This window comes from Epinephelus lanceolatus, chromosome 5 (assembly GCF_041903045.1).
Source record: "Epinephelus lanceolatus isolate andai-2023 chromosome 5, ASM4190304v1, whole genome shotgun sequence".
NCBI lineage: Eukaryota > Metazoa > Chordata > Actinopteri > Perciformes > Serranidae > Epinephelus > Epinephelus lanceolatus.
The window spans coordinates 48,858,852-48,872,501 of NC_135738.1; the positions used below are offsets into that span (position 1 = coordinate 48,858,852).

General features: G+C 41.2%; 1 protein-coding gene across 2 annotated transcripts in view; it reads right to left on the reverse strand.

Moving 5' to 3' along the window:
- Nucleotides 1-13,650, reverse strand: part of LOC117251295 (NT-3 growth factor receptor-like) — a 666,479-nt gene that overhangs the window by 397,268 nt on the left and 255,561 nt on the right. For both annotated transcript variants that reach the window (XM_033617466.2, XM_078168297.1), the window contains exon 7: nt 1,490-1,634. In XM_033617466.2, coding sequence (XP_033473357.2) covers nt 1,490-1,634 — 145 coding nt within the window. The remainder of the gene's footprint in view (nt 1-1,489; nt 1,635-13,650) is intronic.

Genomic DNA, 13,650 nt, shown 5'->3' on the forward strand with positions numbered 1-13,650 from the left:
TTGATTAGTTGAATAGATTGTTGCAATATAGGACTAAACGTGTGCATTTAGTATGATATTTGTCTGGATAATATTACATAGTCAGTTGGCTCAGGCCATATGTAAGCTAATAATGAGATGTGTCAACACAAAAATTACTGTCTATGTTGAAAGTATCTGCTGGAGTATTGTGAAATGATCATAGCAGTATTTGTGATGAACTGATAATTCCTCTGCAGCTTCATGTACTAAAGTCTGGTGGAATTAATCAGCAATTTTACAGAGGAAGCTCATCAGTTTAAATTGTGATGGTGGGTTGGGTTGTGTGGCTGCTTTCTTTGCAGATACTGAAGGTGGGGGCATGGAAGAGAGTCATCAGCAGAATGGCAACACCTAAAATTCATCAGCAACAATATACTACAGTGGGGTATATTAAAGGATCTTGTGTGCCATAGAGCTCCATTGTTGTTAAAATCACATGAGCCCCACTGTTGATATACCTTCATTACCATAAGCGCACACACACACACACACACACACACACACACACACTGTAGTTTATTTTGACTCAATCCCACATACACTTTCCTGCAGCTGTGGATTACTTTAGCTGAAAATAGTCCCAAACAAATGCAGTATTTCCTGATTAAGTAATGGCTGACAAAAACTACAGTGCCCAGCTGTTTCAGAAAATAACTGAAAGTTTGGAAAGTCTTCAGAAGGAGCGAATGGGCTTGGAGCTGAGAGCCACAGACGGTATTGAGACGATTTGGCACATTGTTGGTTTTCGAAAAATGCTAATTGCTTTTTACAGAAGTGCAATCAAAAAACATGTATTTTAGGTTGGCAGAATGGCCTTATTACCCCAAATGTCATGGGGTTGTCAAGCTATTGAAGTGAGGCTAATGACTCATTAGTAACACCCACGGTTAACACCCAGTTACATCTGGCCCGATAAAATATATGCTCTTTAAATGTCATATTGCAGAACAGTTATATGGATATAAAGAAATGAAGTGACGTAAAATCTAAGAACTGCTCATATAATTAAGTTGTGTTTAAAAAAGCCATCCAAAAGGTGAAATGAATTAGCAAATTACCATTTGCTTTACTGAGACTTAACTGCGTGTTCAACACCTGGCGCATGCATTTTCCTTTATGATGTACTGTAGGTGTGGTGCTGTTGTGGCCTTTTTAATCACCATGTGACAGGATAATTTATGAGACACATTCATGCAAACAGCTCCTTTTGTAGGTCACAGGTACAAACACACCAAACCCTGGTGCGCATGCCCACACACATACACACACACACACACACTGTAGATCAGATGTGTATAGGCTGTAATATTGATGGATAGGCCTGTTAAGCGGTATGAACACTAATAAGTACTTTCTTATTAGAGAAAGTACTTATTAGTCTTATGGTCTTAGAGTGACCATGAAATGGAAATTGTAAGTGTTTTCTCTGTGTGTTTATGTTTACTGTATGTGGCCTGTGTGTACTTACAGTGAACAGTTAGCTGGACGGAAGCATTGGTCATGCCCACTATGTTGGTGGCAGTGCAGGTTAGCAGGAAGTTGTTGTCGTCTCTGCTCACATTGACCAAAGTTATGTTGATAGAATGAATGGTGTTGTTGTCGTAGACTCTGGCCTGGAGGGACAGCAGTATAAAATAAGGGAACTGGCATGAGCAAATAGTAGTTGAACATGTCAGGCAGGAGCATGCATGGTGGGAGCACACAGGTTCATCAATCTTGAAATTAAAAGGAAGAAGAGTAAATTTAGTTAGCTAACTAGCCAGCAACTTATTCAGCACAGGTAATAATATCAATATCAGCATTATGCTGCATTCACGCAAAGTTGGCTGAATGGGAAGAGGATGTAATCTTTACATTATTCTGACTGGAAGTGTTAATGCATGGTTACCCCCACTGCTATCCTGGTACTCACAACATTTAAATTGCTACTTTTATAGTGCTACATATGGAGCAGTGTAGAAACCTACAGTGGCAGAGATGGTTTTAACAAACTGCCTATCCAAAATGCTTTGCAAATTCAAGAAAGAAAGAAAGAAAGAAAGCACAGTAATAGAAAACACAAATGCAAAAGCAACAATGGAACGTGGTGAAGAGGGAGCTGAAGCAGAAGGCAAAGCTCTCAATGTACCAGTCCATCTATGTCCAAAGGCTCGCCTGTGGTCATGAGATTTGAGTAGTGACTGAAAGAATGAGATCTTGGACACAAAGGGCCAAAAATGAGTTTCCTCCATAGGGTGGTTGGGCTCAGCCTTAGAGATAGGGTAAGAAAGATCTGGAGGGAGCTCAGAGTAGAGCTGCTGCTCCTTTGCATCAAAAGGGGCCAGTTGAGGTGGTTCAGGCATTTAATCAGGATGCCTTCTGGGTGCCTCCTGTTTGAGGTTTTCAGGTAGGAGGTCTTTGGATGGATCCAGAACTGGAGGGATTATATATCTTATCTTGCCTGGGAATGCCTATGCTGAGTACCTTGCTCAGCCTGCTGCCCCCCCACCCCCACCCCCCCCTCGACGGATGGATGGATGGATGGATGGATGATGGCATTAAACCTCAATGAAACGGTTGACTATTATTTATATATTGTAAATGACTTATTTATATACATATATATATATATATATATATATATATGTATGTATGTGTGTGTGTGTGTGTATACATACATACACATACGTATACATATGTATCTATAAACATATATAGTAGTCCATACCCATTGAGTACAGCATACCATACCATGACTTAGTCATACCAAAAATTAGAAAAGAAATAGAAAAAAAAAAAAAAAAGCATTCAGTCACAGGGGGAGCCACATGTGATCGGTCGCATTTTAGCCATTTTTAAGCATTTTTCTGTTGTTATAGTGCCACCCAGTTGCCAATTAGAATTACATTTCTCCAGTCACCTTAGGGCATCCTGTTCTACATATCTACCAAGTTTAGTAAAAATTGATATGGCAGTTAGGCCTTGATAAGAAATTAGCTCTCTAGCACCCCCATTTTGTCTGATCGGATCAATAATGGAGGGGTCCCCTGAGATTATGTGTGGTCATGTGCTACAAAGTTGTGTGGTGATTGGTGAAACCCTTGAGATGTTATACACCTTTATGTGATGACCCATGCCCTCCACAATATTCATTGCCTTATAGAAGCTCAGTTTTAGTAAGTTTTCCAACTTTTGCCAAGAGGGAACTAGACCCTAGATTATGTTCACCGAGTTTCATGCAGATCGGTCAAAAAGAAGAGATCAATTTGAAGTGATTTTCAAAAAATTCAAAATGGCGGAAAATCTATATATCCGAAAGTTATGGGTGCTTGAGGCAAAGAGATGAGGCATGAGATAAGCCCATTCAAAGTTTGCAATTTCAATCGGTTGCTATAGTGCCCCCCTTTGGCCAACTGATGTAATATTGCTTCATTCGCATCCTCCCATTACCCTCTACCACCGTGCCAAATTTCACATGGATTTAGCAAGTCAGTGAGGAGAAAAACGTGGAAAAGACACACACACACACACACACACACACACACCCACAGACAGACAGAGTTTTCGTCATTATATATTAAGATATTAGCCTGGTTCCAGACCATAGACCCCGCCCACTCAACTGAGAAGGCTTGCATCTCTGGTCTGGCATACTGCAATGAATTTGCGATATATCTCGTCCAAACGATGGACGGACCAATGAACGCCGGGGGTGGGGGCGGGTCTAGTGATTAGCCAATCAGCGCCACACTGATGTCAAGCTGTACGCCGGTGGGTAACTGGTGAGGATAGTAACAATGGTGACCGCTACAGATCCTACAGACCACATTAACGATGCTATTGAGGTATTTTGCCACTACTTGCATTAATGGAGGACCAAATTAAGGAAGCTGCTGAACTGGATTTAACGGTGATGCAACTGGGCGTGCACGACGATGGAGCAATGCTCGCTTGTTTTCGGCACCCCCGAGGCATGGATACTAATGACGTCAGATTCTGGGTGAGTCGTTGTTCTCTACTGATTGGTTAGGGAAAAATCAAATTCCCTCCCCCTTGTAAATCGCCTTCAATGGAGGCGATGTCAGACTGAAGGTTCTGAGAGCTTCAGTCTGACACTCAGGCTAGTAAGATATATATATATATATATATATATATACAGTACAGGCCAAAAGTTTGGACACACCTTCCCATTCAATGCGTTTTCTTTATTTTCATGACTATTTACATTGTAGATTCTCACTGAAGGCATCAAAACTATGAATGAACACATGTGGAGTTATGTACTTAACAAAAAAAGGTGAAATAACTGAAAACATGTTTTATATTCTAGTGGAATTTCTTGCTTTATCAATGGGGTTGGGACCATCAGTTGTGTTGTGCAGAAGTCAGGTTAATACACAGCCGACAGCCCTATTGGACAACTGTTAAAATTCATATTATGGCAAGAACCAATCAGCTAACTAAAGAAAAACGAGTGGCCATCATTACTTTAAGAAATGAAGGTCAGTCAGTCTGGAAAATTGCAAAAACTTTAAATGTGTCCCCAAGTGGAGTCGCAAAAACCATCAAGCGCTACAACGAAACTGGCACACATGAGGACCGACCCAGGAAAGGAAGACCAAGAGTCACCTCTGCTTCTGAGGATAAGTTCATCCGAGTCACCAGCCTCAGAAATCGCAAGTTAACAGCAGCTCAGATCAGAGACCAGATGAATGCCACACAGAGTTCTAGCAGCAGACCCATCTCTAGAACAACTGTTAAGAGGAGACTGCGCGAATCGGGCCTTCATGGTCAAACAGCTGCTAGGAAACCACTGCTAAGGAGAGGCAACAAGCAGAAGAGATTTGTTTGGGCCAAGAAACACAAGGAATGGACATTAGACCAGTGGAAATCTGTGCTTTGGTCTGATGAGTCCAAATTTGAGATCTTTGGTTCTAACCGCCGTGTCTTTGTGAGACGCAGAAAAGGTGAACGGATGGATTCCACATGCCTGATTCCCACTGTGAAGCATGGAGGAGGAGGTGTGATGGTGCGGGGGTGTTTTGCTGGTGACACTGTTGGGGATTTATTCAAAATTGAAGGCACACTGAACCAGCATGGCTACCACAGCATCCTGCAGCGACATGCCATCCCATCCGGTTTGCTTTTAGTTGGACGATCATTTATTTTTCAACAGGACAATGACCCCAAACACACCTCCAGGCTGTGTAAGGGCTATTTGACCAAGAAGGAGAGTGATGGAGTGCTGCGGCAGATGACCTGGCCTCCACAGTCACCGGACCTGAACCCAAACGAGATGGTTTGGGGTGAGCTGGACCGCAGAGTGAAGGCAAAGGGGCCAACAAGTGCTAAACACCTCTGGGAACTCCTTCAAGACTGTTGGAAAACCATTTCAGGTGACTACGTCTTGAAGCTCATCGAGAGAATGCCAAGAGTGTTCAAAGCAGTAATCAGAGCAAAGGGTGGCTATTTTGAAGAAACTAGAATATAAAACATGTTTTCAGTTATTTCACCTTTTTTTGTTAAGTACATAACTCTACATGTGTTCATTCATAGTTTTGATGCCTTCAGTGAGAATCTACAATGTAAATAGTCATGAAAATAAAGAAAACGCATTGAATGAGAAGGTGTGTCCAAACTTTTGGCCTGTACTGTATATATATATATATATATATATATATATATATAAATATTTTCACTTTCATGTACTCTGCCTAGCTATCCATGGAAGGAGACATAGCCATATTGAGGCTGATTCATGGTGCTGTAGGGAGAACTTGCCTTTCTTGGTTACATTTATGAAAAAAATAATTTCTGCCAGAAAGAATTTTCAGAGTTGAATTGAACTTTTTCTATGTAAAACACAAGGTAAATCAATGGATGACAGACTGATCTTTACTGGTTTTTAGTTCCCTGAAATATAAAACAGTTTTCCTAACAGTTAACATGTGAACATTAGCAGGAGGGCTTTCACACAGGGAGAGTGTTGGTGTAGGACTGGATGTTTTCAATTCAATTCAATTTTATTTACAAAGCCCAATATAACAAATCATAATTCTCCTCAGAGGGCTTTACAACATACGACATCCTTCTGTCCTTTGGACCCTAACAGCGGATAAGGAAAAAAAAAGGTAGAAACCTCAGGAAGAGAAACTGAGGAGGGATCCCTCTTTCAGGACAGACAGACGTGCAATAGATGTTGTACAGGTATTTATAAGGTTATATAGTTTTTACTCACAGTTTAACTGAGGCTGTAAAGGAAATACAGCTGTAATGGCAGGGATGCAATGGTGCACAGAAGCTGTTTCCATGTTACCATGCATAAAGCCCCTGGCATTTACTCGCAGTGCACATCTGCCTGTCTATTCACATGAGGAGTGCAGTGAGACCCCGTGGACCCAAGCAGGTATGCAGGCTAAGTGTTGCTTACTGTTTGGAAAGACCTGCTTCAGCAAAGGGCAAAGTCGTCCCCATGGACCCCCTTGCTTCTTTTTACACTCCAAGTTTATTTCTGTCACATTTAGTGAAGTGTAATCTGCACAGTCAGCTGTTTAAATCACACAAATATCCCACTGCATATGTGTTTTTATCATATTATTCTGAGTGGCAGATTACCCTTACTCGCTATGGTAAATGGACCTGCAATTGTATAGCGCCTTTCTAGTCATCCGACCACTCAAAGCGCTTTTTACACTACGAGTCACATTCTCCCATTCACACACACATTCATACACTGGTGGCCATACACTTGTGCCACTGGTGGCACAAGGTGCCATCTGCTACTCAGTTTTAAACACACTCACACACCAATGGAAGCATCATCGGAAGCAGTATCTTGCTCAAGGATACTTCGACATGCAGACTGGAGGAGCCAGGAATTGATCCGCTGACCTTCCGATTGGTGGACGACCCACTCTATCTCTGAGCCACAGCTGCCGGATATAAAATAAATGACAATATATTTTTTTCTGATTGCTAGGGCACTACCTTTGAATCTAACCCCCTTACCCTGATGCCAAACTAACAAAACATTATACATGTCTTGCAAAAGCAAACAAGTCTTGCAAAAACTTTTCAAACTCTTTAATAACATGTTGCATCAATTCAGTGCACCCAAACCATCATTTAAATAAGCACACAAGAAACCAAATATGCACTGACAGTGTAAATGGAAAGACACTTTTTCTTTTTCCATTTCTGATTTGCCTTTTCTGTGTGCAGTGGCAGAGCAGTTTGCAATAAAGTTTTGTAATACGTGCAGTAAACACATACACAGGGCTCCAAGTATGTGAATTATGGATGTGTATTCAGAACATAACACATCAATACAAATAATATTCTTTTTCTCAAAATATTCTAAGGGTCCTCAAGCAACAAAAGACCCAAAAAAGAAAAACACTTATTGGGCTAAATCTTTCCTTCTTTTTGGGTCTGGCCATAACACACTGGGCCAGGGTGTGTACTGGGTTCATGAATGACAATTCTTTGCTCCACTCAATCTAATTTCAGTTATCAGTGCTCTGATATTGAGGTGTGAATTATTCCTGCTAGTGTGTATATAGAGGGTAGATTAGAGTCAAGGACTGAACTGTGTGTATTACTGATTCTAGTTGGCTCCTTGATTAACTGATATAGGCCGAGCTTTACTGTAGTGGCCTTCAGTGATTTTGATTAGCTGTCTTTCCAGTCCAGGCTGATATCACCCAATATAACAATCTCCTTTTTGTTTTGTATCAGTGTGTTCTTTCCATTATAGACGGTAATTTCCTATTGAGAGAAAGAATCAGGAATAGTAGGAGTTTACCATGATTTCAGTGCTGCCATTATATGCTTTTGACTGCACAAGTATGATCTTAATTTTATCCAGTATTGGTGCAAGACTTCTAGTGTTTAGAAGGCAGATTTTGAAATCATGAATTCTGCTGGATACATGGTGTTTTCTGGAGCAGGTTAATTTTTGTTTCACTGCTTTAGCTTCAGAACACAAGAGGAAGAAGGGGGTAGCAGAATTTACAGAAAAAAAGAACTGGATTTTTTTTTTTTTCAACTGTTGGTAGTTTGGGCAGGAGGTGGAATAGCAACACTATGATCACTCCTTCAGGGGCGATGATGACAGAGGAGGGTGCATGACTGTTGTTGGTTGACAGGTAAGAGAAAGAAGAAGAACAGTTTATTTGCTGCTGTTTTGGCACAAACAGGCCGGCTGGAGCAGTTAAAGCCAAGTTGCACTGACACTACTGACAGCAGATCTTAAAAACCAACTTAAAATCTACATCAGATGACTAAAAACCTTTATGCAACCCAAAGACATGGTTGAGAGAGACAGGAATTCAGACAGGATACTTCTTGTAAAAATGAGACTCAAACTGGATAAAAACTGAATAAAAGTTTCTTCCTGGCAGGGCTTCTGGTTGGGACATAGCGGACACAATGCATGTGCAAGTGAGCTCATTATTTAAAAGTGTTTTCACTGTCAATGTGACAGTGTAATCAGCAAAATAGTGTTGCAATACAGAGACCAATGTTTACGGTTCTGCTTAAAGTGTGTTATTAAATTGCAAACTGAATGTGAAGCAAAGAGTTGTGCATTTATTTATTTTACCTGCAAGACGTGATGGCGTGCTGACGTATTGCAGTAAGCGTGTTGTGTCATTTCTGATGTTTCTGTGATAGCATCTCTGTGCTGCTGTAGCGAACTCTACTGGCTTACTTTCTGTTTTTTCCTCACTTCAGTTGTTTAACATCTACTTCAAGTCTTAACCCACACTAGTTCTGTTTAAGCACTTATAGCTCTCCTCTTTTTCACGTCTTTCTTGCTAACCCTAGCTGTTGTTTGCACATTATTAGCCTCAGTAGCTTACATTAACTTAAGAGTTAGCAATGGCTTCTCCTTCTGCTCTTTCTTGCTCGGTGTGCCAGATGTTTAGTTATGCCTCTGCCTCCTTTAGCGACATTGGTAATTGTAACAAGTGTAGCTTATTTGCTGCGTTGGAGGTGAGGGTCAGTGAATTGGAAGCGCGGCTCCGCACCATGGAAAATAATTCATTAGCTGCGGTAGTTAGCAAGCCCCCTGTAGCCGGCGCAGAGCCACATAGCTTAGCCTCTACTAGCAGTCCTCCGGTAACCCCCGTGCAGCCCGGAGGCTGGGTAACTGTCAGGAAGAAGCGTAGGTCCAAGCCGAATCCCACAGTTCACCACCAGCCTGTTTACGTTTCCAACCGCTTTTCCCCACTCAGCGACACACCCGCTGAGGAGAAAACTCTGATCATTGGCAACTCTAATTTGAGAAACGTGAAGTTAGCAACATCAGCGGCCATAGTCAAATGTATCCCTGGGGCCAGAGCAGGCGACATTGAGTCAAATTTAAAACTGCTGGCTAAGCAGTTTTAAATCGTAGATTTAGTAAGATTGTTATTCACGTCGGCGGTAATGACACCCAGTTACGCCGATCGAAGGTCACTAAAATTAATGTTGCCTCGGTGTGCCTCGGATCATTATTTGATTACTTTTGATTTCTTTTTACCTGATTACACGCCACTCAGCAACAGTTACTATACCAGATGTTTATCAGATAGTGCCTTCGCAAAGTTTAAGGAGATGACTCCTTCGTCATTAAATTTAATACCATGTCCTTCAGTAACAGGGGTTTCCCCTACCGACTTTAAACTCTCCGGAATTGATCATCTTATCGATAGCGCCGTAGGCTCGCTGCTAACAACACTCGACTCTGTAGCACCTCTTAAAAAGAAGTGAACAAAGCAAAGAAAGTTCGCTCCTTGGTATAACTCTCAAACCCGTAAGTTAAAACAAATATTGCGAAAATTTGTAAGGAATTGGCGATTGACCAAACTGGAAGAATCTCGTTTAGTCTGGGCAGACTGACTCAAAACGTATAAGAGGGGCCTCCACTATGCCAGAGCAAACTTGTACTCAGCTTTAATAGAAGAAAATAAGAACAACCCCAGGTTTCTTTTCAGCACTGTAGCCAGGCTGACTGAGAGTCACAGCTCTATTGAGCCTTGTATTCCTTTAGTCCTTAGCAGTAATGATTTTATGAGCTTTTTTAATGACAAAATTCTAACTACTAGAGGCAAAATTCATGACCTCCTGTCCTCAGATAGTACCTATCTGCCTTCAAACACAGCTGTAAGACCTAATATAGTTTTAGATTGCTTCTCGCCAATTTCTCCTCAACAACTGACCGCAGTGATTTCGTCATCTAAATCATCAACGTGTCTCTTAGACCCCATCCCAACTAGGCTACTTAAGAAAGTCTTACCTTTAGTTAACACTAACTTATTAGACTTGATCAATACATCTTTATTAACAGGCTATGTACCACAGTCTTTTAAGGTAGCTGTAATTAAACCTCTCCTAAAAAAGCCCACTCTTGATCCAGAGGTGTTAGCCAACAATAGACCAATATCTAATCTTCCCTTTCCTTCAGAGATCCTTGAGAAAGTAGTCACAGACCAGCTGTGTGATTTTCTCATGATAATAATTTATTTGAAGAATTTCAGTCAGGATTTAGAGTCCATCATAGCACTGAGACAGCACTTCCTAAAATTACAAATGATCTTCTGATTGCTTCAGACAAAGGACTCGTCTCTGTACTTGTTTTATTAGATCTTAGTGCGGCATTTGACTCAATTTCTGCTACAGAGACTGGAACATTTAACTGTCTTAAAAGGTTCTGCACTAAGCTGGTTTAAATCTTATTTATCTGATCGTTTTCAGTTTGTTCACGTTCATGATGAGTCATCCTTACATACTAAAATTTGTTTTGGAGTTCCTCAAGGTTCTGTGCTCGGACCAATCCTATTCACTCTATATATGCTTCCCTTAGGTAACATTATTACATAATTGTATTTATCGATGGAGCCAGAAGAAACTAATCAACTAACTAAACTACATAATTGCCTTAAAGACATAAAAACCTGGATGAGCACCAATTTCCTTATCTTAAATTCAGATAAAAGTGAAGTTATTGTTCTTGGCCCCAAACAACTCAGAGACTCTTTATCTGATGACATAGTTTCTCTAGATGGCATTGCTCTGGCCTGTAGCACTACTGTAAGAAATCTCGGAGTAATATTTGACCAAGATTTGTCTTTTAACTTCCATTTAAAACAAACCTGATGGTTTTTTCATCTGCGTAATATTGCGAAAATTTGGCCTATCCTGACATGAAAAGATGCAGAAAAATTGGTCCACGCTTTTGTTACCTCTAGGCTGGATTACTGTAAGTCCCTATTATCAGGTAGCTTTAATAAGTCTTTAAAAACTCTCCAGCTAATTCAGAAAGCAGCAGCACGTGTACTAACAGGAACTAAGAAACAAGATCATATTTCTCTTGTTTTAGCTTCTCTGCACTGGCTCCCTGTAAAATCCAGAATTGAATTTAAAATCCTACTGTTAACTTATAAAGCTCTAAATGGTCAGGCTCCGTCACATCTTAGAGAGCTCATAGTGCCTTATTATCCCACCAGAACACTGCGCTCTGAGAATGCAGGTTTACTTATGGTCCCTAAAGTTACCAAAAGTAGATCAGGAGCCAGAGCCTTCAGCTATCAGGCTCCTCTCCTGTGGAATCATCTTCCTGTTGCGGTCCGGGAGGGAGACACCATCTCCACATTCAAGACTAGACTTAAGACTTTCCTCTTTAATGAACCTTATAATTAGGGCTGGCTCAGGCTTGCCTTGTACCAGCCCCTAGTTAGGCTGACTTAGGCCTAGCCTGCCGGGGGACCTCCTATAATACACCGAGCACCTTCTGTCCTTATCTCTCTCTCTCCCCTTTGTTAACACTCATGACCTGTAGCTGCATCTTGCTAACTCGGCCATACTGCATGTCACTAACTCGGCTTCTTTTCTGGAGCCTTTGTGCTCCACTGTCTCGAAGGTTGACTTATATCACAGCGGTGCCTGGATAGTGTGACGTGTGTGGTTGTGCTGCTGCCGTGGTCCTGCCTGATGCCTCCTGCTGCCACTGTTATCATTAGCCATACCTCTACCGTTATTATACACATGACTATTGGCACATATATACGCTATCATATATTAATATATACTTTCAACTTATTGTACCACAATAGCTGTAATAATAATTATAATTTTATTACTTTCATTAATGTTGTCGGGAGCTTCATTACCATCTGTCCCGCATCTCTCTTTGTCTCTCTTTCTGTCTCATTGTGTCATATGGATTACTGTTAATTTATTATGTTGATCTGTTCTGTACGACATCTATTCCACTGTCCGTGGAAGAGGGATCCCTCCTCAGTTGCTCTTCCTGAGGTTTCTACCATTTTTTTCCCCGTTAAAGGTTTTTTTGGGGGGAGTTTTTCCTTATCCGCTGCGAGGGTCCAAAGGACAGAGGGATGTCGTATGTTGTAAAGCCCTGTGAGGCAAATTGTGATTTGTGATATTGGGCTTATGAATAAAATTGATTGATTGATTGATTGATTGATTGATTGTAGAGCTCTTCTCTCTGTGTAGCATCCATGTTTTAGACTTTTTAGCTTCTTTGCAGCAACATCCATATTCAAAGCAGTGTCTACTGTCATGGCTACATATGAGTCTGGACAGACATGGATGTAAATTGTGACTGTAACCTGCAATTTCAGTGGAGTCACTCGCTGTCAGGCAGCTAAATGTTTTATAACTACGGTACTTGGATACAAATATGGAAAATGAGCTAAAGAGAACATTTGAAGAGCTACATAATGATGTCGAGTCTGTCACCCACCGCAGACATTGTTTGTCCACAACAAAAGCTTCCTCGGTATAACAATGGATATCATGTCACTGGATATAACGTTACTGGGACTACAAATCTAGAGAAGCGCTACCGCTTAATGTACAGCACTGCGGTGAGGCCAGCTGGTCGACAGTGACTTCAGAGATGGTGAGAGATGTGTTTCATTAAGATGCTCTGGTAAGAATTGTTCATATACCTCAATCTGACTTGACTATCTTTTATTGTTTAGGGCTAAAGTGTTTTAGTGAAAGGGAACTACAGTTTGTGAAGGAATACTGCATGCTGCAAACCGTTTTATTAAAACCTGGCCAAAAATAACGGAGTAACACACCGTTTGATAACGGTAACTGAGTTACTGAATCTAAAAACTAACGCGTTAGAGTATTAGTTACTGCCAAAACTAACGACGTTACTGTAACGCGTTACTGCCCAACACTGTGCATGAGTAGCAGTTGCATGTTACCCAGTATCTTGTTACAGTAATCACAGCAGAGTTATCTTCTTGACATGTTGTTTCTTCAGGTTAGTTCAGAGCTGCAGGGTGTGAAGGTTGTAATGAGGCTCATCCCCTCTTCTGTTGAGTACTTAACCCTGTGCGGTCCAGAACGGCGCCGGCGCGTCAAAATCACGTGACCGATTTGAGACGACCTAGCAGCAATACGCAGCCTCGCTGAGTCTCCGTTTCATTTTGTGTGGAAAGTGCAAACTTCAAACTTTGTACCACTTTTTAAATCATCTTGATAGGCCATATAAAACCGGACTCATGATAAATAATAAACGCCATGATTTTCCTGAATATTTTTGTCACGTTTGATCCGCGTTTGATGCAGGAAGAAACGGTAAAAACGGGCCGTTCGGCCCGACGAAAGTGCTGAAGCCAACAGCAAAAA